Consider the following 27,282-nt stretch of genomic DNA (forward strand, 5'->3'; position numbering starts at 1 on the left):
ATATCAGGTTGGGCCAGTTTTGTGGTGCCCTCTGTCCCTTTGATCTCTTTTTTTCAGATTAGTGAGTTTTTATTGTTTTACTGCAGTTTCGAATTCCTAAATTCAGTCTTAGGAAAGTCCTTCCTTACAAATACCTTGGGCCAGAGGGGGCCAGCTCAGGTTAGAGGCGTGCTCAAGGTAAAAGGCGGAGTTTATCTGTGTTATGGAACGTTATGATCTGAAGCAAGACGCACATTTCACTTTTTTATACCATGCAAAAAAATCGCTGCTCGAAATGGTGAATCGCCTGTACTGGTCTGTCGAAGATACCAAAGCTCTTCTGAGCATTTGGGCAGAAGAAAGGGCACAACGTCAATTTGACGGCGTGTGAAGAAACGAGGACGTTACAAAATACATCAATGCCGAACTTTCTAAGCTAAACATTCAGCGAGCAATAGGGATGGGTACCGAAACCCGGTATTAAACGGGCCCCGGTACTGAATTTTGAAAGACCGCTGTATCGATAAGCTCGGACGTTATCGGTTCTGCTGTCGGTACTGGAGAAATTAAGTAACGTTAAATACACGAAAGTTGGGCTACTATTTATTATTCCAATAAAGACGTTATCTTGAACATGTATATATCGCCAGCCATTTCTATATATAAACTATATTTTAATTAAACCATTTGTCTGTGATGCAAATTTGCAATTCGCAGTTCAGAAGAGAGAGAGAACAGAGAGAGCGATCTCTCACGCAAATCCACAGCACGCGCAACACGACAGCCCTGCTTAATGAGTGACTGACAATGGACAGAACTAAACATTCAACGTGGTTACACTTTAGATCTGGGATATTATTCTAATACATTTTGTATTTCGGCTTCCAAAGATTATAAAAAGAAGATATTTGAGATAAAACCGTTAAAAAATGAGACGATCTGTCCAGCTTAACTTCCTTCACTTCACAGCACTGCGGAGCGCTGTCAGTTCTTCCTAAACCCAAACGTAACCGTCAGAATCAGCACGATCGGCGATTGTTGCAAAATGCTGTCTTCTACTCGTGCAAGATCAAAAGATGGCTATTAAAAACACAAAAACCTGCGCAAGAGACGCGGTGCGCGCTCCGAAACGGACTGCAACAGAAAATTAGCCTATACTTGGGCTTCGTGCGTCCTTAACTATCAAATATACATAAAAATGTCAAAATGACCAGCTCTGAGATTCACTTAAACACAGTTTATTCACTTAAACACAATTATGTCTTAAATGGACGTAAATAATAGGGAGAAAATGATGGTGCATCAGTACCCATTATCTGCACTCGGTCTTAAAGGGGCAGCGGTCTAATAGCCTAAACCTGCAGACGATTCAGCCATTAATGCAAATCAAACAACAAAAGGCAGAGAAAATCACTCACAGCTTTTGAATGAGTAACTTTAGATTTAATAAGCATTATTCTATCTATGATAAACTATACAGTGCTATTTTATATTTGATTAGGTTTCTTTTCAGACAGAAACAATTACCTGAAAAGATATGTTAGTAGACCTTCCTGAAATTAAAGCACTTTGTATATAATTTGTATCTTTGATTAATTGTATTCTTGTGTTTGTACTTGTTTTTTTCTTATGTGTCCTTTTTGTATAAACAAAAAAAGCCTGCACACTGCTGCATAACAAAAAGATATTTTTCTTTGTTTTGCTTTTTCTATTTTACATTTCAAAATATAAAGTTTAATTATGTTCTTAATTCTTAAAATAAATAAATAAATAAATAATAAAAAACACCAAAAAGAACCGATAAGAATACCGTTAAAGTACCGGATCGATAAGCGGTATCGGTAAGAGTAGTAATACCGATAAAACCTTAACGATACCCATCCCTAGCGAGCAACGCTTCAAATTCTGGACAAAAATAAAAAAAAGTTGCGGGCACAGTATTGTACAATTAAAGTGCACAATGGACAAAGCGGAGTTCAGATTTTTCCATGGTTCGACTTGATGGACGGTGTGCTGGGTCACCGTCCCTCTGTTAGTGGCGACTCGCAAGACAATCGGTACACTATTGCATCCACGACCGGTGAGTTAATATACATGCTATCTTCCTAACTTAAAAAATAAATTGATAGAATAGAATAGAATAGAAAATAGTTTATTTATAAAGCACATTTAAAAACAACCGAGGTTGACCAAAGTGCTGTACAAAAGAAGATAAAACAAACACACGCTGTAAAATAGATGTAGCACATAAAAATAAAATCCTGAAACAAAATCAAGGTATAATTAAAACGCCAAAGAAAATAATTGCGTCTTGAGGGAGGACTTTAAAGTAGATAAAGTTGTGGCAGTTCTAATATGAACCGGGAGAGTGTTTCATAATTTAGGGCTGATGACAGAGAAGGCATGATCACCTCTTTTTTTTAATCTTATCCTGGGGACTTGCAATATTCCGGAGTTTGCGGATCTAAGTGACCTTGACAGAACGTTGGGGTGTAGCAAATCTGTTAAATACTGTGGTGTCTCATTACGAATGGATTTAAAAACAAACAATAGAATTTTGAAATCAATTCTATATTTGAGCGGCAGCCAATGTAGCGAGATCAATACTGGTGTGACAGAACCATATTTACGTTTCCCGTAGAGAAGCCGAGCCGCTGCATTCTGAACTAATTGTAGATGTGAAACACAAGCCTGAGGGGCGCCGACATACACAGAATTACAGTAGTCCAGTCGAGATATTATGAAAGCATGCATAACTATTTCAAATTATTTCAATACCCGCTGAAATGCGTTGGGTTGTATGACGTTTGAACCAGAAAGGCGTGTTAGGGGCGAGGGTTAGGGCAGCGCTGCGGGGCTACTGGCCCGGCAGTGGAAATGCAAGCCCGGTGCTTGAGGCCCGAGGCCACTAGCTCGGCTCGGCTCGCTGTTAGCTCTGGCCCAGCCCTAGCCCGGCAGTGGAAATGCGGCTAATGATGCACAGAATTTAAAGAGTTAAAGTTCAAGGTATTGGCCACTGGCCTACAAATGACCTGGGTCAGGCAACTGTTCTAGGTGCTGTCGACTGGCCCCTCCTTTTTTACAGCCCATCCCCACAATCCCTTCTGTCATGCAAAATAAATATGGTGGACGGATATCTGGGCTGGATGTGGTGTCTCTGGCTAAGTAGCTAACCAGTGCACACCAGGGTCTAAGCCCCAGATTACCAAAAAACTAAACAAAGACAAAGGGCCAACCAAACTTCACAAGTCCTGTCAGGTCACAACTAGACTAGGTGAGCTTGGTCTGGACTGGAGGTGCCTAATATGCACTCTAAAACATGCAGGGTTGTTTTAACCCAAATTTGGGTTTTGTAAAAAAAAAAATGTAATTAAAAATGTAACCCAATGGCTCGGTTTGTCCATGTTGTTGTATGAAACAGGCAATTTGTTCAGTTATTTCCAATTACTTTATAGGTAGTCTTTTATTATTATACTTTTTTGTTACATGTAAACTGCTTATAAGACTTTATAGATAGTCTTTTATATACAGCTTTTAAGTGGAAACTGTTTATAAGACTTTATATAGTTTCCATTCTTATTGCGTTTCCACAACAATGCTAGTGAGTAAATCTACTGAAATTGCCACCACAACACCCGGATAGAGAATCTTACCTGAATCCAGAATTGAAACTTCAAGCTAAAAAAAGATTTCAACAGAGAATCTCAACTGAATCTTGAAAACTTCAAGCAGAACAAGATCTCAAAGCGGACTGAACAAGATCTCAACAAAAATAACTTTTCTGACTGAGTTCCAGACTGAATCTTTTCATACTTGTAAGCAACGATTCGGGGAGTTTTCACTCTATTCAAAGAACCGAACCATTACAAATTTGTGCCTCTGCACCATCAGAGAAGTTATCAGACAGAAGTTATGCTTCGGGGGTCACCCCTTGGGAGAAGATTCCCTCATAGGTCTTCCCCATTCATTTAGTCAATCCTCACCTCACTGTAATTCAACACTGGGGTCTTTGCTGTGCACCCACAATGCTTTCACAGCAAGTCTTGTTCCCCCAAAAGTGTTTTTTATTTATTTATTTTGTATGCATTTTGTCCAGTAACAGAAGAAGAACGCAGGAGACAAACTGAAGGTAAAATAAGAACAGTTTATTGAGTAATCTTAGTTTTGTCTATTACAGTAAAACTGAATCTGATCCTCACAAATTCTTGTGTTATTATATCACAAGCGTTTTACGTTAAAAACCTTTAAATGGAGACACTCTCTGATCTCTTACTTGCTTTTGAAGACAACAGAACCTAACATAAGATTAAACAGTTATGGACAAATAATATAAAATGACTGAACAATAACTGTATCAGTGAAATGAACCCTGTAAAAAAATCATAATTTGAACAGTAAAATACTGTAAAAAAGCAATGGAAAAGACTGAATTGCTTAACAGTCTGTACCCTTATATACCGTGAAAAACTGTAATTGCTCTCATAAGACATTTCAGGTAGTTTTACAGTAAAATACTGTTAAATGTATGGATTTTGAAAGTACATTGTAAAAAACCCTTACCCTTGCATTTATCATAACTTACTGTAAAACATACGGTAGAAATTTTTATGTTTTTGATCATTGAACTTAAATTTACGGTAAAAAAACGGCTAGCTGTGGTTGACAGTCTTTTACCGGTGTTCTGGCGATTCGTGCTACCCATCGAGATTTGCTACTTACCGGTTATGCGCATGTGCAGACTCACAGTTTTTTTTTTTTTTTTAACAAAAGGTACATTTTCCTGTTATATTGTATAATTTCCCTTTAAAAAAATGCTTACTACCATATGAATATTTGTACGGTCAGCCAGCTGAAAAAGAATAAATGAAAGTTTGAGGAAAGGTGTACTTTGACAAGTCAAAGATCAATATTTTATGATAATTTTTACTTTTCACACCGTTTTAAAAATAAAAACAGTAGTCTACAGTATACAGTAGCAACTCATCACTTAGAATTGTATTATAATTGTATTTCATATGACTTTAATTGATATTCTGGGATCAATTCGCGCTACGGTAGCATTTTTCGACAAGGCAGCAAAAATCAACAGAACACCGGCAGTCAAACTGATGTTTTGTTACCGTAAATTTCACAGGTTTTCTTTACATTGTGTTTTTTTTTCACCCGTGAATTTATGTCCAGTAAAACATAAAAGGTTCCCACCATATTTTTTACAGTAAAAAACTGGCAACCAGTATACTGGCAGGTATTTTACCTTAAATTTAACTTTTTTTTAACAGTGAACGATAAATGAATCAGTTAAATGAGTACATAAATGGTTATTGAAAATGATTATATGATTGAATCGTATAATTAAATGATAAATGATTATAAATGAATAAAAAGATGTACCACAACATAAATGGTCGCTCTCTAGAAGCTTTCTTTACTTTGTGTTTTTTTTTTTTTTTTTGCACGTAAATTTATGCCCCGTAAAACATAAAAGGTTCCCACCATATTTTTTTTTTTACAGTAAAATACTGGCAACCACAGGTATTTTACCTTAAATTTAACATTTTTTAACAGTGAACGATAAATGAATCAGTTAAATGAGTACATAAATGGTTAAATGGTTATTGAAAAAGATTATATGATTAAATGGTATAATTAAATGATAAATTATTATAAATTAATAAAAAGATGTACCACAACATAAATGGTCGCTCTCTAGAAGCTTTCTTTTCATTGTGTTTTTTTTTTTTGCCCGTAAATTTATGTCCTGTAAAACATAAAAGGTTCCCACCATATTTTTTTACAGTAAAATACTGGCAACCACAGGTATTTTACCTTAAATTTTACTTTTTTTTAACAGTGAACGATAAATGAATCAGATAAATGAGTACACAAATGGTTAAACGGTTATTGAAAATGATTATATGATTGAATGGTATAATTAAATGATAAATGATTATAAATGAATAAAAAGATGTACCACAACATAAATGGTCGCTCTAGAAGCATTCTTTTCATTGTGTTTTTTTTTTTTTGCCCGTAAATTATGTCCCGTAAAACATAAAAGGTTCCCACCATATTTTTTTACAGTAAAATACTGGCGACCACAGGTATTTTACCTTAAATGTAACTTTTTTTTAACAGTGAACGATAAATGAATCAGTTAAATGAGTACATAAATGGTTAAATGGTTATTGAAAAAGATTATATGATTGAATGGTATAATTAAATGATAAATGATTATAAATGAATACAAAGATGTACCACAACATAAATGGTCGCTCTCTAGAAGCTTTCTTTTCATTGTGTTTTTTTATATATTTTTTTTTGCCCGTAAATTTATGTCCCGTAAAACATAAAAGGTCCCACCATATTTTTTTTACAGTAAAATCCTGACAACCACAGGTATTTTACCTTAAATTTAACTTTTTTTTAACAGTGAACGATAAATGAATCAGATAAATGAGTACATAAATGGTTAAATGGTTATTGAAAATGATTATATGATTGAATGGTATAATTAAATGATAAATGATTATAAATGAATAAAAAGATGTACCACAACATAAATGGTCACTCTCTTGAAGCTACACACACACAGGTTGCCAGAAATAATTATTAGCTCCTTCATTACCCCCTTTTAATCATATATGCAAACAGAAATTTACTGGACGCAAGCAAACTTTCATAATCCTTATCAAACTTTGAAAGTATGGAAACATACTTTCTACATGTCCTTTTAAAGGAAAGAACAGGTATCTTCTGTCATACCGCATACCGGCGTTTGTTCAGGGGAATGTGTCTCAAACTGTTGTTTTACAGCTGTTAAGATCTGACAAAGCTGTAAACTAATGTACAAAAGATGATAAACAGTCCTGAAACTGCAACTTCTAAAATACGGGTAAAGTCAAAGATTGGCGTCACAATAGTCTTAGACAAATTGGTCTCCCAGTGGGGATTTGATGTGTGAATTTGTGAATTTAACATTAATATGACATCAAACAAAATGTCAAATGATGTCAAAATGATGTCACAAAATAGGTCAAAAATGAAAGTCATATTGATGTCAAAATATCAATGTCAATTTGATGTCAATGATATTGACCTAAGATGTAGGGGACAGAAAAAACCCTTTGCTGGGCCTCTTTACAACCACAAATAATTACAAAATTACAAAATGGAAATATGCATATTCATGCATGTCATACATGGTGGTCAAAATCTTGACTATGTCTTGATTTCAAATTGACTTTAAGGTGCATGCATGATGATTAAAAATCTTCTACTGTTGGGCCTGATTTAAATTGTGTAGAACAATTATGCAAATTAAAAACACCACTGCATGATTATTAAAAACAAAAACAAAAATGGAAAATAGTTGGTGTCTGTCTAACTTAGTTTCTTTTCAGTCTCTTAAAAAAGTAAAATTCAATAATATAGATTGTTTCTAATATATCTTTTGTAGTTCAGAATATACTGTTCTTAAAATGTCTAAAACGTTCTTGCATAACAACCATCTTGAAGTTGAAGATAGCAGTTCCGTTTCTTGGCCTGTTTGCCGAAACAGAGTAGGTTTAATAATGCAACCTCTCAGCAAATTTCTTAAAGATCACAGACATCGATTTGCGAAAACACAAAAACAACAGAACGGAAAACAGAGTCTGGTCTTTTTGAAAAACAATCTGTTTAAACTTTGTTGGAATTATTTTAACTCGATTATAATCAGAGCCTAAACAAATACAATAGAGACCATTTGGCTGTCAACTAAGCTAATCATCATACCCATATCTTCATCAAGAGGTTGGCTCCCAAGTCACTAAAAGACAAAGTTACAAGGTTACTACAGCATTTCTCTGGTCTGATTCAAAACATTAGCTAATATGTGTCCATCTAGTCTTCTCTAACAATTTCTATGCCTGAATTAGCTAAATTCCTTCTTGTATATTGTCGTTTTTCCAGAAATTTTGTCCAACTAAAACCAAAACATCATAACTCATAGTATTATATTAGTTATAATATTGCATTGAATAAAATTTAGTCCCAATATGCCTGAATTCACTCCTCAGATTTTGAGCTTGACATTGAGAGCTTATTTGTTATTAATACACTATATCTTCAAAAGTACCAACTAAACTTCCAGCAGCTGCTCCAAAAAAAGGAACATAGTGACCCCAGGAACCAGCTCGTTTTGATCTGTATGATTCGTTTGCTTCAGCCTCAGCCTTTTCTTTCTTGTATTTTCTATCAGCTTCTTTTAAAGCATTAGATTTTTCCATCTTGAAATATTCTTCAGCTTGTTTTAAAGCTTTAGCCTTTTCTGTCATGAATTTTTCTTCAGCTTCTTTTAAAGCTTTAGCCCTGGATTTTTCTTCAGCAACTTTATAGACTTCACAAAGTAATTTCTTGTGTTTTTTTTCTGCATCTTGTAAAACTTCATCCACTTTTTTCTTGTGTCTTTCTTCAGCTCTTTTTAAAGCATGAGCCTTTTCGGATTCATGTTTTTCTTCGGCTTCTTTTAAAGCGTGAGCCTTTTCGGTTTCATGTTTTTCCTCAGCTTCTTTTAAAGCTTTAGCCACTCGTCTATCAAGATTTTCATTATATTCATGCTCTGCTTGTTCTCTTGTTTCTCTTTGAATTCGTTCCTGCAGGTTTTGATTTTCTTCCTCATGTTTCTCTTCCATGCATTTCATAAAGGCCTGTTGTTGTTCTCCTAGAGATTTTTCTTTTTGTTTAATCTCCTCTTCAAGTTGTCTCTGTTTCATCTCCAGTTTTCTCTTCATCTCTTTTTGTATCGCCTCATCTGTTTGTTTCTTGATCTTTTCTTCTTTGTTTTTAAACTCCTCTTTTCTTTTTCTCAGTTCATTCTGAATCTCTTGTCTTTCTCTCTCTTCATCTTTCTTCTTCCCTTCTATTTCTGTTTCATATTTGGCTCTCAGCACTTCTTCTATTCTCTTGATCACTTCTTCTTTTTTCTTTATTATTATCTTTTGTCTCTCTCTGATGTTCTTCTCCACCAGCTGGAACATCTCATTGGTGTAGAAACTCCCTCCATTTCCTGCCACCATACAATCAATCTTATCCAGCAGCTCAGAAACCTGTGTCTGATCTTTAGTCTTGTTGTTATTGAACACATGGTATCTGTGACCACACTGCTGGATGAGGCTCTTTAAACTATCATCATCTTCAATGAAATCTTCCATTCTTCTTCCTCTAAGGTCATCTCCTCTGGTGAACAGCACCATGGTGTACATTCTGGATTCATCACCAAAAGACTCCTGGATCATCTTAACTGTGTCTTTCTCCTCTTGAGTGAATCGTCCCAGTTGAATCACCAGCAGAAACACATGTGGACCGGGTGCCGCCATTGAGACGCACATCACAATCTCCTTCCTGATCTCAACATTATCAGCTCCAGTATCATACAGGCCTGGAGTGTCGATCACAGAGATATGTCTCCCGTTAAAATCGGTTGTTTCTTTCACAGAGCGTGAAGTCAGGATTGATTTAAAAGCTTCTCGTCTCAAGATGGTGTTTCCCGTTGCACTTTTCCCAACACCTGTCTTTCCCAGCAAAACAATCCTCACATCACTGTTTGCTACACCTGCTAACAGAAGACAGGTACTACAGTGAAATTCTCTAAAAATACACAGATCAAACATCATTTCATCTGCTTAAAATGTAACACAGTGCCGATTGTATCCAAATCTGTGGGAGAAACTGCATTCGGCCTTACATCATAATAATTAAAACAATAAAGTATGAATGACCACCTGAATTTTTGCCTTTCATAGACTGCTGAGACAATCAAATCTTTTTTTTTTTGAAAGCCATTGCCTAAATAATGTACATGACTACAGCATTTATTTTCACAACATATGTGTAAAACTGCCAGGTAGAATATAAAAAAAAAGTAAATGTCTCACCTGTAACTGCTCTGTTCCTTGAACTTTTCTGAAAAACACATTTGATACTGATTTGTAAAACCGCCATAAGTTAATTATAAAAACACAGTAGCATTGCTGCACATATTTCTAATCAATGATTTAAATCTAGTTCTTCATACCTCTGTGGTAACGTTGATTACGTCACTGTCTACGGTATAGTTGAGTTTCCCCACCGCTGCACACTTGATGTCATACTCAGTTCCTGGTCTCAGATCAGTCAGAGTAACTGTGTCTTGATCCCTCAGCACAGGTTCAGATGCCCAGACTGTGTCCTGCTTCGGTTTATACAGTAATCTGAGCTCCTCTGTAGCAGGACATGGTGGAGGAACCTTCAGAACCACACTCTGACCTTTGACCTCTTCAGTGATTGGACAGGCTGGTGTGGATGGAGGAGTAAAGCAAACAGCTTCATCGCACTCACTTTTGTACAGAATAATGCAGGATCCAGGATGATTCTCCATTTCCTTTGAGGACACAATGAATCTGTCTTCTTTACACCTTTCCTTTGAATTGATCAAATTCTCAAATATCTTCAAGTTTCTCTTCATGATCTTTTTATTTACTGAAGTGAGCCAAGACTTTTGCTTTGAACCAGGGCTCTTCTTAGCAGTTTCTCCTTGTTTTGAAGAACTCAGATAGGCAGTTTGTTCAGAAAGAAGCACGTCTGAGCAGTCCAATGATGTGAATGTGTAACTCACCAGATTTCCGTCTTCCAGGCCCATCCAGATAGCATCTGCATTGAGCTCTACCTTTGCACCAGCATCCTTCAGCCGTCGGAGGATTGATTTAATGACTTCAGACTCTCTTTCTCTCTCTTTCAGCCATTCTGCAAGATTACTTTCTCTAAATGGAGATTTATCATGGTCTTGTAGAAGATCATTCAGTGCAGTTTCCTTCATCACGTCTCCACGGATGTTTGGCAGCAGAGAGCCGAGTGTCTTCATGAGTCTCAACTTGTACGTGTAGCAGTTGTTTTTCATTTGCTGAATTTGATCATGAAATGCAGCAAATGTCTGAGCGGGAGAGTCTTCCATTAGGTCACTGCATTTCATCTCAGTTGTATTTAAACTCTCAATCACTGATTCGATCTGTGTGATTAGATTCATGTTGATTTCTTTATGAATATTTGAAGCTCTTGAGTGAAGTTTGTCCAGAGGATAAAGCCAAACCTTCAGAGGAACTGCCAGCTCTTGGTTTCCTTTCAGAAGTTTTGGAAGATCAGCAAAAACATTCCATGCATCTTCAAAACAGGTCGGGTTAGACGGTAGCTGGAAGTCGCCATAAAATGTACATGTGAAATTTTTGACCTCGTTTTTCTGATTGTCATTCATCTTCACACCAACCTCTCCACTCACTGAAAGACCCTTCAGTTTCTCAATGGCCACTTTTAATTCTCCATTCACAGTGGTCGTGTCCTCATCTATTGAAACTTTTCTGTCAAAAATGAAGTAGGCATTTGCTCCGTACAGCAGACCTGTCACTACATGTGTAGCTGTATCATTATAATTGTCTGGCATATTTTGAATGCTAGGCAAATGGTTAATGATCAGTTCTTTAAATTCACAGGTTGACTTATAATGTAGCGTCAGTCTCTGCTGTATGAAAGATTTCTTGTTGTCATTGAGATACTTTGCTGCTCCACTAACCTCGATGAGTCCACCTAAAATACTCAGGCTCATCCCACCGTCAATATCCAGTAATTTCGATTTGTCTTGAATGGAGTCTGAAGCAGTGACATTGAATTGTGTATTAATTTGGGGACGAGAGGACTTATTCTTCTCTATCTCCTCTTTTTTCCAAGGCCTGATCCCTGAAGAAGGAAAATGTGTATTAGCTTTCAAAAATTAATGTTTATTAGAATCACATTTTATGTCTAAAAAAAAAAAACTATGTTATGTCTTGTTTCACATGGTCTCCTGCCCATTCAGTCTTAATAGTTAATGATAAACAAACTTGCTGTCCTCATAGGGGTCGAACCAGTAATAATGACTGACAGGACTGAATGTTTAGGCTCCTTCTGAACTAAGTCTAGAAACTCTGTTTAGAACTTCATTTTTTCTCTTGTTTTCAGCTGATATCTACGGGAGCCCCTGAGGGGAGCTTTGAAAAAAAAATACTGACTTTCGTATGCTCATGAGAAACTCTGTGTGTTCACGAGAAAACTATCGTGCGCTCCAAATACTACAATTGTGGGAAAAGTGATTAGATGAGAGTGTATGGATAAAGTTGGATGCATAAAAGCCAGTAGAAGACAAGCCTGCAACCTTCAGCCAAAAAAAGTAAAGGAGACCAGAGTCTCCCTATTTAATTAGTTTATTTAATGAATCGACTGCCTGTCCACTAATCTTCAACATATTTTGCTCTAAACAATACTTTTGTTGGGAATGATAGGCTATGTATATTTTACTATGATAAAAAGGTTACTTTATGAGAGAATGCAAAAAAGGAAGTCGCGAGAGGTAGGATCCACTACATTGTTAGACCTTCCCAGTTTTTTTTACAGTAAAATACTGGCAATTTACTAATTAACTGTACAGTTCTTTACTGTAATTTACAGCATGTTACTGTAAAAATTCAATGCACAAAATTAAAACTCAAGTTTACTTGAGTTTAAAGTCTGAAATAGAAAAATAAAGTCAGTCTGGTTAGTAATAAGTGATGCTGGTAATGCTGTTTGTGGAGTTGTTTAATCCTCCTCAGAGGTGGGTAATCCAGGGGTCAGAGAGTAAAAGTCCTGCCATATGTTTATTCCACCTATAAACTCAGTCAGCTGATTTCACTATTTAGTTCTCTCTCCGGTCTGAATTAGCAAATCCAGGTGATTGGAACAAAATACTGAGGAGGACTTTTACTTTCTGAATCTGGAATTTACACCTCACAGCAAAATCCCCAGTGTTAAATGAAAACTCTGACGCCTTGTCCACACGCACACAGGTATTTTTATAACCAGAGTTTTCCTCCTGCATTTAAAAAAAAAAAACTCTGTCCACATGAAAACACAAAAGCACGTTATCAAGCACTGTCAAGGGCACCCTGGCAGGGGTTTTCAAAAATGTTCAGTTTCAGTGTCCTGATACTGCGTTTCCGTGTGGACGAACGGCCGAACCGCGTAAAAAAAGTCACGGTTATAAAAATACCTGTGTCCATGTGGACATGACCTTAGTGTGGACTCATATAAACACTGGAGCAGTGCTAAAGTTAATGAGATAATTAAGTGAATAATTGAGTGATGATTGAGCATTATTGAAGACACCTGATAACAAGCAGAATCACTGAAGGAGAAAACCGTAATTTTAAGTCACCATTATGGTGATCAGTGTTTACTTTAGTTGGGCACTTGCTCTTTAATTTGCTATCTTTATATTTTGTTTGGCTGCTGTACATGAGTTATAACAGCCAGATGAACAAATAGAAAAGGTGATCTTATGGTGTTGTGTTTAAATGATCATTTTTTAAAAATCATTTGACCTGAATTAGTGAACTCATATAGAGCTCAAATTAGGTTTACTTCATTAATTATAGCAGCACTATTCTTACACCGCATAGTGTTTTAAACTTTTACAAAGTAATCCAAAGAAGTTTTTATACACATCTCATATAAAAAACATTTATTTATTGATTGATTGATTTATTTGATACAGTTTTTAGACACAAAGACGTCAAGAATCAGTCTGTGAATCTCAACAATGGTGACAATTATAAAGCATGTTGAAGGGCATTCTGGGTGCCACCAATACAAACTAATTCATGGCTCCAAACATGCATTGCTGCATGAATAAAAATAAATAATGAGCTTATGTTCAGAAGTGATCATTTGATTTCATTGAAAAGGCTAAAAATATAATGCCATAGAAGATCAGTGCTGCAAATACTAATAAAGCAAATCTAACTCAGAAACTGGCCTATACATTAGCTCAGTAATTCAGGCCAAATATTTGTGAAATAATGATAATGTTAAAACACAACCAACACCATCAGATCACCTTTTCTATATATTCATCTAGCTGTTATGAGTCTCATACAGCAGCCAAACAACTTCTAAAGTTAACAATTTAAGGGTCAAGATCCCAACTAAAGCAAACACTGATCTCCATAATGGTGACTTTAAATTACGGTTTTCTCCTTCAGTGATTGCGCTTGCTAACATCAGGTGTCTTTAATAATGCTCAATCATTAGGGGTGCACGATATTGACAAGAAGGTGATATTGTGATATCGATAATGAATATTGCGATAGCGATTTTAATTTCGATATTTTTAAACGGATGTAAAACTACAAAAGTTATGGGAAAACGCATCAAAAAAGATTAATAAATAAAACAAGTTTTCTTACAATATAAGGTTTATTTCAACTGACAGTTGGACTGGTACAACATGAATAAATAAATAATAACAATGTCTGCAGAACAGGACATGTTTTACTGGTTGTATGTACACTACAGTGTAAAAAACAATAAATAAAGAGCAAGTCTACAGAACACACCTAGCCACTTCATGTGTTTTCTTTGACCGGATAGCTATCTGATCGTGAAAAGACCAGGTGTAAATGAACGCATTCGAGATGGATTTGAATCCGATCGCTCAAACCACTTCAGGGGGAGGTCTGGGCCACATTCCAGGCGAAACTGGACAAGTGTAAATGCATCTCATTGTTGAAACCACATATGTAAAATGTACTCCTCCCAAAAATGCTAAATATGAGAACATATTACAGGCATGTCACGTTATGGCCAGATATGTCGACGCACACAACTGCAACATGCATCACCGCAGATGAGCAGCTGAGTAAGTTATTTCTTCATCAAGCCAACATGCAAACTATTGGAAATCAAAGTGAAAGTAAGGCACAGACGCTTTTCACACAGTTATCTGTCTTCATTAAAATTAAACAAACTGTTCTTATTTAAGCTAATGATGATTGTAAAATGCAACTCATAACTGTTGCTTTTCGGTGACATGCACTCCTTTAAATCTGCATATAGCGCGGGAATTGAAGATCGGATTTTGATAAATCAGATAGCAATCCAATCAGTGAAAACGCATGAAGTTGCCAGGTGGCCTGATGTTTATACTTGTGCGCTGGTGTGCGCATCGAGCCGGCAAGTGTGTGTGGAGCAAGGGAGAAGTGAGAGAGTGATGGCGATTAGCTTTGGAGCGAGTAGCTAGCGACTCTATATTGAGAAAATCAAAGTGTTCCCACTGTGGGAAATCTGTTGCATGAGAAGTTAAACCTCACCTTGATTTCATGTTTTTTATGGAGAAGGAGAATCAGGAAATGAGTCGGGGGAAATGCAACGGTGCATGTCGGACCGGACGTATCATAAACAAAATATCACATAAATATCACGAGACTTGTGATACGTATATCGAGCTACGTGATATCGCGATAACGATATTGATTCGATATATCATGCACCCCTATCAATCATCACTCAATTATTCACTTAATTATCTCAATAACTTCAACACTGCTTCAGTGTTTATATGAGTCCACACTCAGTGGATTCCCAAAAATGTTTAACGTTAGGCTTAAAAAAATAGAGACAATCAACTTAAGACAATCCTCATTAAACCCATAATAAATGTCATATTTATCTGTACCAAACATAATTTTGGTTAATAAGGTTATTTAACAGTCCACACTGCATAAATTATAAAAGAAATATAGATTAATCCTTCTCAAAGCTACAAGCGTTCTTTAGTCAAGTGCAGTTAGTAATTTTCTCTGTTCTTTACTTTAATCAGACAGAATGGCTCCTGCATGTCCTGTCACTTTAAAATCTGCCGCTGCTGACAGGATCTCACGCATCTCATTCTCTCACTACTATTTACTTTCATTTAAGATTTTACTTTACTCATTTAAGACTGTTCTTGTGAGAATACTCGAAAAAATGGACATTCTGGCATACATATGTGTTATTGTTCGTTCATGCGTGCGAGAGAACTCGACACTGGTTCGCGTCTTTCTGTACGTTATGTGTGTGTGTGTGTGTCAGGAGGCCATTAACTGAAAGCGCTTTCTCTTTTGTCTTGTCGCGAAGGAATGGAAAAACTTTAAAGCATTTGCGTGAATAAGAGCGTGATCATAATCCTAGCTAAATGATGACAGAAAGAAAGAACTGATGGATTGCCTTTAAATACTTTAAAACGTTAAAGCTGGACAAAAATGAGTCGTATGCCTTGACAGCACTTGTCATACATTGCTGACAGAAAATATTGCGGTTTGAATTGCGGTTTGACTCGTTAGGCCTACACAGAATGTTTTTTAGTAAGCTACACAGAATGTTCTTCATTTAATATTTAGCTAATTTCCTGAATCAATCAACTCACATCTCCTTTCTTTCTTTTCATCCATGATGACATTAGTCAAGCTGTTTCTGGCGTTTCATCACTGACTGGGTCGCACTCGCAATCTATTTTTATAGTCGATGGTCGCAAGTAGAGCTTTCAGTGAGCTATTTCACACAGGCTCAGTCCTGATCGTCCGTGCCGTGGCGATGACTGCGTGCGGTTAAAAGTCACAAACAAACGAATTTGAAAGTGGGGGGACATGTCCGCATAGGAAATTACACCCGTGGGTAAAACATCATCCCCGGACTTTATGAACTATGAAGCGCTCCATGCTTTCACCAACGACGCTAATGCACTGTGGACCCGCCCTGCTCTGCTTCTGATAGGCTTGTAACGTGTTAGAGCTGCGATCCTCTCATAAGATTGGTAGGTGATATCAATTGACTCGAAAATATTAAACCGCATGCAAGTTCACAAATTTTTTCCCCCCTCACGGCCGCACGCCGGAGTACTTTAAGCCCTGCCTACAACCCTCGACTTATTTACACTCCTAGGGCCAGGCTTCAGGACAATTATCACGTTCACACGCGGGCCAGGCCTCGGGCCTGTTTGTATGAAGGTAAAAGAGTAGCAATACTCGAGAGCATGTAGATGTGAATTTGAGAACTTGTACAATAAATATTTGTATGTGTACGCAAACATTTACACTCACAGCTCCGATGTGAAAACCTGGAAAATAAAAATCTGAACTTGAACGCTGAGATTTGCATTCACAGACAATAGTCACAAACCTGTATTCTGAATTTGAAGCTGCAGACAAGTTGTCACAAATGTGTAAAATGCCAGTCACTAAGATACAACGATAGACACAAACTTGCAATACAAATTCGCAGTACAACCTCAAATTGGCACTTGCAACTTCTCAAATCTATCACTGCAAGTTCAAATTTCGTGCCTTGACTTTTGCTACTCTTTTCGTGATATATGAGATGCAAAACTAACTTTTGGAACTTCAAAGGAGCCGTTTTATTGGTTGGTGCCTAGCCAATGAAATGGGAATCTAAAATTGTAAGCCACCAATATGGCGATCAGTGTTTGCTTTAGTTGGGATCTTGACCGTTATATTATTAACTTTAGATTTTGTTTGGCTGTTGTAACTGAGTTTTAACTGCCAGATGAATAAAAATAAAAAGTGATGTAATGGTGTTGGTTATATTATGAAACTCATCATTTAAACTTTATGTTTGTGATTTATGCTTTTGGTTACAGCATAACTGTAATTCTGCATAAATATTCAGAATTTTATATACAATATAAAGGATTTCTTTAAAGTTGTTTAAAAGGAAAATCTTTATTTTAGGCACACACAGACCTCAAGATTCAGTCAATACATCTCAACAATGGTGACGATCAGAATATTCAATTAGGAAAAGTAAATTACATAGACAATTCAGATAATCAGATAATTTATTCATACTGCAATGCATGATGGGAGCCATTAATGAGTTGTGATTGGTGTCAGCCACTGCAACATGCATTATTATTGTCACCATTGTTGAGATTCACAGGCTGATTATTGATGTCTGTGTTTCTAAATTAACTAATTTGAAAGTGTTTTGATCAGAACAATGTAAATTAAATATTTTGAATTGTAGGAACAATACTGATAATCATATGCTGTAGAATGAGAAAGCTGTTGCTAACAAGTTAATCCAAAGTATTTTAATAAGTTTCAGTTTTTTTTTTTTCATTTTTCAGATCAAAGCATGATTATGCCAAAACATAGCCAACACTATCAGATCACACTTTTCTTTGCTCATTTGACTGTTATAAATCTATAACAATAGACAAATAAAAGTGAAAGTATAAGGGTCAAGAGCCCAACTAAAGCAAACACAAACTGCAATTTGTGATTTTCTCCTTCAGTGATTCTGCTTGTTATCATCAGGTGTCTTCATTAATGCTCAATCATTACTAAATTAATCACTTAATTATCTGATTACTTGAACACCCCTGAGTGGTTCGGCTCGGCTCGGACTCGGGCTGATCATTCTGAGCTGTCTGACACGGGCCGGGCTAGAGCCTGAGCGTCTCGGGCCAGGGCCGGGCTAGGGTCTAGATTTGAGGCCTGTGCAGGGCTCTATGGCTGGGCGATATATATCGCATGACATTGTTATGTGCATCTAGTCAGTAAAGCCGGTTCCTTGATTAGTAGTAAATCACCTTCACCTGCTTTCAGATGGAGCGGCATTTACTACAAAGAGCCGTAATTCATTGACAAGCTGAGCCATATCGCATTAATATCGCGGACGTATCGCCAGCGAGAGTGACGCGACCCGTGAAATCCCCAACAGCACACGGATTCCCCATCCTATTTCTGACCTAGTCCCAGCTCTTTGCAACAGTCGCTTCAAGCACTGTGTTGCGTCGTGTCACTCGCGTCCTGTCTGTGTAGTAGACACGGTGGCATTCTCAATTTCAATTTTACTCAAAATAAACTGACACCAGAAACCTCTTAGACAAATGTCTCATATGCTGAGAACGCTACCTAACATATAAACTCAAAATTATGCATGTTTAATCACTCCGGGCGATTCATGATCAGAGTCAGAGAGTGGCAGCCTCTTGAACCACCACCATGTTCAACTGGAAAACTTCTGCAGTCCCTGATTGGCCAAAATGCTCTGTTCGACTTTTCTGAGATAATCTACTCTTCCCTGAGGATGACTTGTGACCTACTTTCTGTAAGATCTGAATTTATGAGATTGAATTTTTGAGATTAAATTTTAGAAAACTGAATTTGAAGTTCCGAATTTCTTCATCTTGAAAACTTTTTAAACGGAATATTTGCAGTATTTGAATTCAGAACAAAAAAAATAGCTGTTTGAAAATACATGTCTAAAAGTCAGCCATAAAAACCTTTCAGTTTGATGAATTTCAAATGTTCAATATTCGTTACAAAAAAATCAAATTCAGAACTATTTAAACTACCACCTAAAATTCAACTTTGTTAGATTACACTTGCAAATAATTCAAATTTACAAATTCAAACTCAAATCATTTTGTCATATTAATGGCTCCATTTTGCCATGGTATTTCGCCATACAAATGAGCTTGTTTTCATTAAATGGCATATGCATATATATATATATATATATATATATATATACATACATATATGTGTGTGTGTGTGTGTGTGTGTGTGTGTGTTAGTACCTGGTATTAATGCATCTCTTCTGCAGTCATACAGCATGCCCAACTGGAAGGATCTCCCCAATGCTGCTTTTTTTATCACAGACACTCCCACGGAATCCATACTAAAGACAATCAGATGAGATAAACAGTTTAGTGAGGTTGCAGTTATGTGAACTAGGCTACAACACATTTCAAGCTGTTGTCATGTGTAAGGAATAACAATAAAAAGAAAAAGATAGATTTGTTTATAATTAAGTGTCTTAGGTACACATTTTAAGAAATAAAGCTGCTGAATGCCAGAGATGGGAGTAAGTGACAGATGTTCAAGTCTCAAGTAGGGCTGCACGATATATCTCACAATATTTTTATGCACATCTAATCAGTAAATCCGGTTCCTTGATTAGTAGTAAATCACCTTTACCTGCTTTCAGATGGAAGACATGATGCAGATATGAGTGTTAAATTAACACTCAAGAGAACTTATTCAGATGATTTGGTTTAACTTGTTAGCAACAGTTTAATGGTTCTACAGCATAAGAAAATCTGTATTTTTCTTATAATCCAAAACATTTAATAAAATTGTTCTGATCAAATCAATTTCATCTGTATTCAGAAACATAGACATCAATAATCAGCCTGTGAATCTCAACCATGGTGACAATAATAATCCTTGTTGCCACCAATCACAACTCATTAATGGCTCGCATCATGCATTGCGGTATGAATAAATTATGATCTGAATTGTCTATGTAATTTACTTTTCCTAATTGAATATTTTGCTCTTCACCATTGTTGAGATGCATTGACTGAATCTTGATATCTATGTGTGGATAAAATACAGATTTTCTTTCTTTTTTTTTTTTTACAACTTTTAAGAAATCCTTTATATTATGGGCCCTATCTTGCACCCGGCACAAATGACTTTATACACAAACGCATTTATCATTCCTATTTTGCACCAGTGCAAAGCGTTTTTTTCCTTTGGTAAAGTAGGGAATGAACTTGCGCTCCCTGGGTGGGATGATTCGATCATCTACAGATGCATTCTTTTTGCAAATGATACATTATTATAAGGAAAACTATTAAAATATGTGAGAAATTATTGTTGTGTTCATGACGATGGGAAAAATAGAAGCTTACACGTTTACCCAAATTATTATATGCATGTTTAACCGAAGCTAATTTGGGTGTGTTTGTCCCGTCCCCAATCTCACTTCTCTTTCTTTTACGGCCCTGACGAGAACATCGATCTCCTCGGCTGTGAACCGATTGTGAAGCGTGTCTGGTAAATGCGCCGTTATAATAATATTGCGCCATGGAAAAAGCGCACCTCATTCATCACGATCTTAAAGGGAATGTGAGATGACGCTCTGATTGGTTTATTTCACGTTACGCCCAAACCACACCTATGAATAATGAAGCTACTTCAGACCAATCCCTTGTAGATTTGCGCCAGGTGCAAGAGGCATTTATCCCGCCGGGAAAATAGCAACAGCACCGGGATCCACCAAAAAAGTTACTGGCGCTTTGCGCTTTGACATTTGCGTTTCAGATTGTTAAAATTATGCAGAATCACAGTTATGCTGTAACCAACAGCATAAATCACAAACACTAGATTGAAATGATGATTGTCATGATATAACAAAAACCATTAGATCTTATTTTTTTTCTTTGTTCATCTGGTAGCTATAACTCATAAACAAAAGCCAAATGAACTCACCCCATGAACTCACACAGCAAAAACTCCAGTTTTAAAATAACTTTCCTAAGAGTTAATTTAGCTCCAGCCTCAAGAGTGTTAGTGTTAAAATTAACACTCGATAGTGTTAAAGTTAATGGGCTAATTAAGTGATTGATTGAGTAATGTTTGACCATTATTGAAGACACCTGATGTTAACAAGCAGAATCAATCAACAAAGGAGAAAAATCTAATTTTAGCAGTATTTGCTTTAGTTGAGCTCTTGACCCTTAAACTATTAACGTTAGATTTAATTTGACTGCTATAATTGAGTTATAATTGCCAGATAAACAACAGGAAAAGCTGATCGGGTGGTTTTGGTTATGTTTTGACAATCATCATTTGACCTGAATCAATGAACCTGTTTAGAGAGCCAGGTTTACCTTGATAATTACAGCAGCCTGTGATTCTACAGTATAATATTTTCAGTAGGGCTGTGAATCTTTGGGTAGACAGCGAATCGATTCGATTCACGATTCATAGGTTTTCGATTCGATTCAAGAACGATTTGTGCAAATTTAGAACGATTCAATTCGATGCGATTCACATCCAAATTCGATGCGATTCGATTAATTCGATTCGATTCTTGATTTTTTATATGCATTATAGTATTATTTCAATGCTTCACCCAATGGGTCTTTGTCTGGGTTTGAATTAGCCTACACAGTGGCGTTCAGGGATCAGATAGTGGGGATTTTGTCCATTGTTAATGTTAGTTCATGTTTGTTTTTAATTTTAATTAATATATTATTATAAGGCAAGGCAAGGCAAGTTTATTTATATAGCACATTTCATACACAGTGGCAATTCAAAGTGCTTTACATGGAAGAAATTTAAATAATCAAAAGAAATCAGAATAATTAAAACAGTTTAGAATAAAAAATCATAATAATAAAAATAAAATACAGTAAATAATTAAACAATTTAGAATAAAAATAAAATGAAGTACAGTCATAGTCGGAAGAACAGTGGCACATTTATAAAACAGTGGCACATTTATAAAAAAAAAAATTCAATGGCCTACAAATTAGCATTTTAAGAAACCTACCTAAGTAGCCAATATTTAAAAAAAAAGGCTTTTAAAGTATTGCATTAAATGACTACATGCACAAATTAATGGAGACGTTTTCATTAGTTTCATTTTGCGTCCTCTCAGTGCACTCGTTAACATCTTTTCACTAGATTTTGCTCGCGCTCAGTCCCATAGCTCTTATGTAACTACAGATTTTTGAGCAGTCCATGTTTGAGCTCTCCAGCTCTCTGTCGAGAAAGCAATAGTTTTGAGGCAAACCGCTCAAGCCATTGATAAAGCTGCCATGCCATTGCGTGGGCACTATGAAATAAAACGCTTTCATTCATTTATTACATGGAAAGACTCTCCGTACACGCAAGGTGGTCTCTCGCTCGATTTCTCTCTCTGCCGAGTGCGTGCAGCCGTGTGTGCACGCGCGATACGCGGTTTGGAGCACAACCTGTCTCGTATGCATGCTCGCTCTAGATTCCGGGAGATTGAACTAATTTGCGGTAATACAAGCTGATCACGACACAAGTAGCTCAACAGGTAGAAAGATAAACTCATCTTTTAGGCATTTGACCGACCAGGCTTCAGCGTGAGAAATCAGGGGTGTGTGAGTGAGCGCGTGAAACCAATCAAATGCGGATGTCTTACGACGGCCAATGCGTGAGGCAGCTTGTACCAGGAACACTTTAAGGTTGTGTTTATATATTTTAAACCACTGAATCGCTATAAAATCGTGATTAATTCGATTCTTAGCCTTTTAAATCGATTATTCACGTAAATAAACGATTCACGATTCAAAATACATGTTTCAGGATCGATGCATATGCATCGTCAGGATTTATAATCGATGCATCGAGAAAACGAGTGAATCGTTACACCCCTAATTTTCAGTATTTTCATATTTTATTTGGACACACAGACATCAAGAATCAGCCTGTGGTTCTCAACAATGGTGACAATAATGAACCATGTTGCATTCTGGGTACCACCAATTCAAAACTCATTCATGCTCTCATCATGCATTGCAGTATGAATATATTACATACACTGAATATTGATGTCTGTGTGTGCCTTAAACAAAGATTTTTTTTTTTTTATTAGAACAACTTTTAAGAAATTATATATATAATATGGATTGTATTGAATAATATGGATCTTATGCTGTAAAATCTCTTTGATTCTGTAATGACCAATATACAATTAGGTCAGAGATTAAAGGCTCTAAATGAGTTCATTGATTCAGGTCAAATGATGATTATGTCAAAACATAACCAACAATACCTGATAAACATGTCCCTTTGTTCATCTGGCAATTATAATTCAAATATAGCAGCCAAACTGAATCTAACATTAATAGTTAAAGGATCAAGAGCCCAACTAAAGCAAATACCATTCACCATAATGGTGACTAAAATGTGATTTTTCTCCTATGTTAATTCTGCTTTTTAACATCAGGTGTCTTCAATAATGGTCAATCATAACTCAATCAATCACTTAATTAGCTCATTAACTTTAACACTATTGAGTGTTTGTAACACTTTAACACTCTTGAGTCTGGAGCCAAATTAACTCCTAGGAAAGTTAATTTAACACTGGAGTTTTTGCTGTGTGAGTTCATGGGTGGAATAAAAATATGGCAGGACCTTTACTTTCTGAATCCTGGATTTTCCACCTCTGCTTAATGGTAGGGACTTGACACTTGAACACCTGTGACCTACTCCCATCTCTGCTAAAAGCCATAAGGTAAATTTAACCTAGAATTTATGCACTTGATGAGTTCAGCGATTCAGGTCAATTAATGATTATGTTAAAACACAACCAACACCATCAGATCACCTTTCTATTTGTTATTATGGTTGTTATAACACACATACAGCAGCCAAACTAAATCTAAAGTTAATTAATTAAGGGTCAAGTGCCAAACTAAACCAAACACTGATCACCATAATGGTGACTTAAAAATTACTGTTTTCTCCTTCAGAGATTCTGCTTGTTAACATCAGGTGTCTTCAGTAATTCTCAATCATCACTCAATTATTCACTTAATTATTTCATTAACTTTAACACTGCTTCAGTGTTCATGTAACACTCTGCACTCTGAGTTTATAAAATTCTCACTTCACACACAGTGTTAATTTAACACTCAGGATTTTGCTGTGCATCATGTTAACAATTACTATTAGTTCTATTAGTTTTAATTTTACATAAATTCTTGGGATGTTTAAAGGTTTTATCTCTGTGACTTTCCTCAGACTTGCAGACCAGGTAAAAACATTAAAATGTTATTTAAAAAGATAAGAGAAACTAGTCACAGCTTGTCCAGCACGTATTTTAACATGATTCTTCACTCACCTTCTCTGTTCTCCAAAGCTCTTCCTTTAGTTTATCCTGTTAAAGATGAGTTAAAAATGCATTTAGACCAATGAATAAAAGTAAGAAATTGTTTAGATATTTATCTTTACTTTGAAATTTATTATTTTTGACAATCATTATCAGACCTGCATTGCTTAACTCAGTTAGAGCCTAATAGGTTTACATTATGGCTGCACAATATACCCCACGATATTGTTATGCGCATCTTGTAAGTAAAGCCGGTTCCTTGATTGGTAGTAAATCACCTTCACCTGCTTTCAGATGGAAGATCTTATGCAGATATGAGTGTTAAATGAACACCCAAGAGTGTTAAAGTTAATGCGATAATTAAGTGATTAATTTAGTGATGATTGAGCATTATTGAAGACACCTGATGTTAACAAGCAGAATCACTGAAGGAGAAAATCACAAATTGGAAGCCACTGTTATGGCGATCAGTGTTTGCTTTAGTAGGGCTCTTGACCCTTATTTCACTTTAAATTTTGTTTGTCTGCTGTTATTTATTTGTAATAGTCAAATGAACAAAGAAAAGCGTGATCTGATAGTGTGGGTTATGTTATGGCATAATCATGCTGTGATCTGAAACAATACAAATTATTGAGATGATTAGGTTTAACTTGTTAGCAACATCTTTATGATTCTAAAGCATATGATTATCAGTATCAGTATAACAGACATCAATAACCAGTCTGTGAATCTCAACAATGGTGACAATAATAATGCATTTTGCAGTGGTAAATACACATACATATACATTTTACATATGTATATGTATGTGTATGTGAATAAAATACCCCCCCCCCTTGAAAAAAAAGTGGCTGCCACCAATCACAACTCATTAATGGCTCCCATCATGCATTGCGGTATGAATAAATTATTATCTGAATTGTCTATGTAATTTACTTTTCCTAATTGAATATTCTGCTCGACACCATTGTTAAGATGCATTGACTGAATCTTGACGTTTGTGTGTGCCTAACTGAATAATTTTTTTTGAACAACTTTAAAGAAATATTTTTTTATTATGCATAAAATTCTGGATATTTGTGCAGAATCACAGTTTTACTGTAACTAACAGCATAAATCACAAACATAAAGTTCAAATGATAATTGTCATAATATAACCAACATCATTAGATAATTTATTTTCTTTGTTCATCTAGCAGTTATAACTCAGATACAACAGCCAAACAAACTCTAAAGTTAAAAATATAAGGATCAAGAGCCCAACTAAAGCAAACACTGATTGCCATAACGGTGACTTACAATTTTAGATTTTCTCCTTCAGTGATTCTGCTTTAGGTGTTTTCAATAATGGTCAATCATCACTCAAATAATGACTTAATTATCTCATTAACTTTAACACTCTTGAGGTTTGTTAATATAACACTGGAGTTTTTGCTGTGTACGAAGAGCAGTAGTTAACTGACAAGCTGAGCCATATCGCATTAATTATCGCTGGCGATACGTCCGCAATATTGATGCGATATGGCTGAGCTTGTCAGTGAACTACGGCTCTTTGTAGTAAATGCCGCTCCATCTGAAAGCAGGTGAAGGTGATTTACTACTAATCAAGGAACCGGCTTTACTGATGAGATGCGCATAACAAGGTCATGCGATATATCGCACAACCTTAATCTGTATGAAAGGTGTATTTACCTCTAAAGGTGCATCCACTTTACAGTGGAGATATGTTTGCAGCCGATACTGATTTACAAAACACTAGCTTATTAATAAACAATTAAAATGCCTCGTTAATTTTTTCAGACACATTTATTATCAATAGCCTACATTTACTGGTGCTTTGCGGTAAGATTTATGCATGCGCTTGAGCGCGGAATAGGCTATATTCCTCCATGCACCCATATTTAAGCAGAGATTAATAAAAATGCACAATTAGTCTAAATATTTAGTCTATGCAACTCTAATCAATAAATGTACTATAGTTTACATTATTTAATTAGTATCCAGCTCTTACAGTAAATTAGTTGAGTTAGCATAATTATTTAATGAATTAATAAAATAATAAATTAAAGTTTTCAATTATGATGCTATCCATATATTTATATATAGCATTGCTCGTTCTACGATTTTTTCTCTTTTTTATGGTGACAATCCGTTAAACATGCACAAGGTTGCATCATATGAAGATACTGTATCTTGAATATAGTTGGATTGTATTCTGTTATAAAGATGCAGATTCACATTTATTTAATTAAATAATTTTATAATAACTTACGTTCTTTTAGAAGTGTTTTGACTACTTATATTTAGTATATTATATCTCTAGGTAAAAAATAAATATTTTTACTTTAAAATTATATATATTACATTGAAAATTTCTATTGGATGAAATTTTTTTTTAAAAGTACTCACTGATTAATTTTTCTCAAGGTCCTCGATCAGTGTTGGTTTAACTCTGCTAGACACACAGACATCAAGAATCAGACTGTGAATCTCAACAGTGGTGACAATGTTATAAAGCTTGTTGCAGTGCATTCTGGGTACCACCAATCAAAACTCATTCATGGCTCCCATCATAAATAATGAGTTTAATTGACTTAATAACTTCCTTTATTCCTTTTTGTATTTTGATTTAAACATCATTGCTGCAGTTTTTACTAGAATCTGGTCACATTAGTTAATACACTTGTTGAACAACGAAGAACTTTTCATCTTTGAAAAATTAAGATTTATTTTTCTTCTTCTTTTTTTTCCTTTAGGTAAATGCAACAAAAAAATGTCATACTT

At 35.8% G+C, this 27,282-nt stretch overlaps 1 protein-coding gene across 3 annotated transcripts; it reads right to left on the reverse strand.

The window, feature by feature from the left end:
• Positions 1-4,103: 4,103 nt before the first annotated feature.
• On the reverse strand, positions 4,104-27,009 carry LOC120463448 (uncharacterized). 3 transcript variants are annotated; one of them, XM_039652574.2, is made up of 6 exons: positions 26,908-27,009; positions 24,511-24,546; positions 19,421-19,521; positions 10,034-11,724; positions 9,894-9,921; positions 4,104-9,571 (listed from the first exon to the last, which is right to left on the reverse strand). In XM_039652574.2, the coding sequence occupies exons 3-6, from the start codon at positions 19,518-19,520 to the stop codon at positions 8,070-8,072; spliced, it is 3,321 nt and encodes a 1,106-aa protein (XP_039508508.2). In that variant the 5' UTR covers position 19,521; positions 24,511-24,546; positions 26,908-27,009; the 3' UTR covers positions 4,104-8,069. The 3 variants fall into 3 exon arrangements, with proteins under 3 accessions (XP_039508508.2, XP_039508498.2, XP_088987014.1); XM_039652564.2 differs by having other exon boundaries at positions 4,104-9,574; XM_089130888.1 differs by lacking the exon at positions 24,511-24,546 and having other exon boundaries at positions 4,104-9,574; positions 26,908-26,979.
• Between the last annotated feature and the right edge of the window lie 273 nt (positions 27,010-27,282).

The sequence above is a fragment of the Pimephales promelas genome, chromosome 5 (genome assembly GCF_988280905.1).
Source record: "Pimephales promelas chromosome 5, fPimPro1.hap1.1, whole genome shotgun sequence".
Lineage (NCBI taxonomy): Eukaryota > Metazoa > Chordata > Actinopteri > Cypriniformes > Leuciscidae > Pimephales > Pimephales promelas.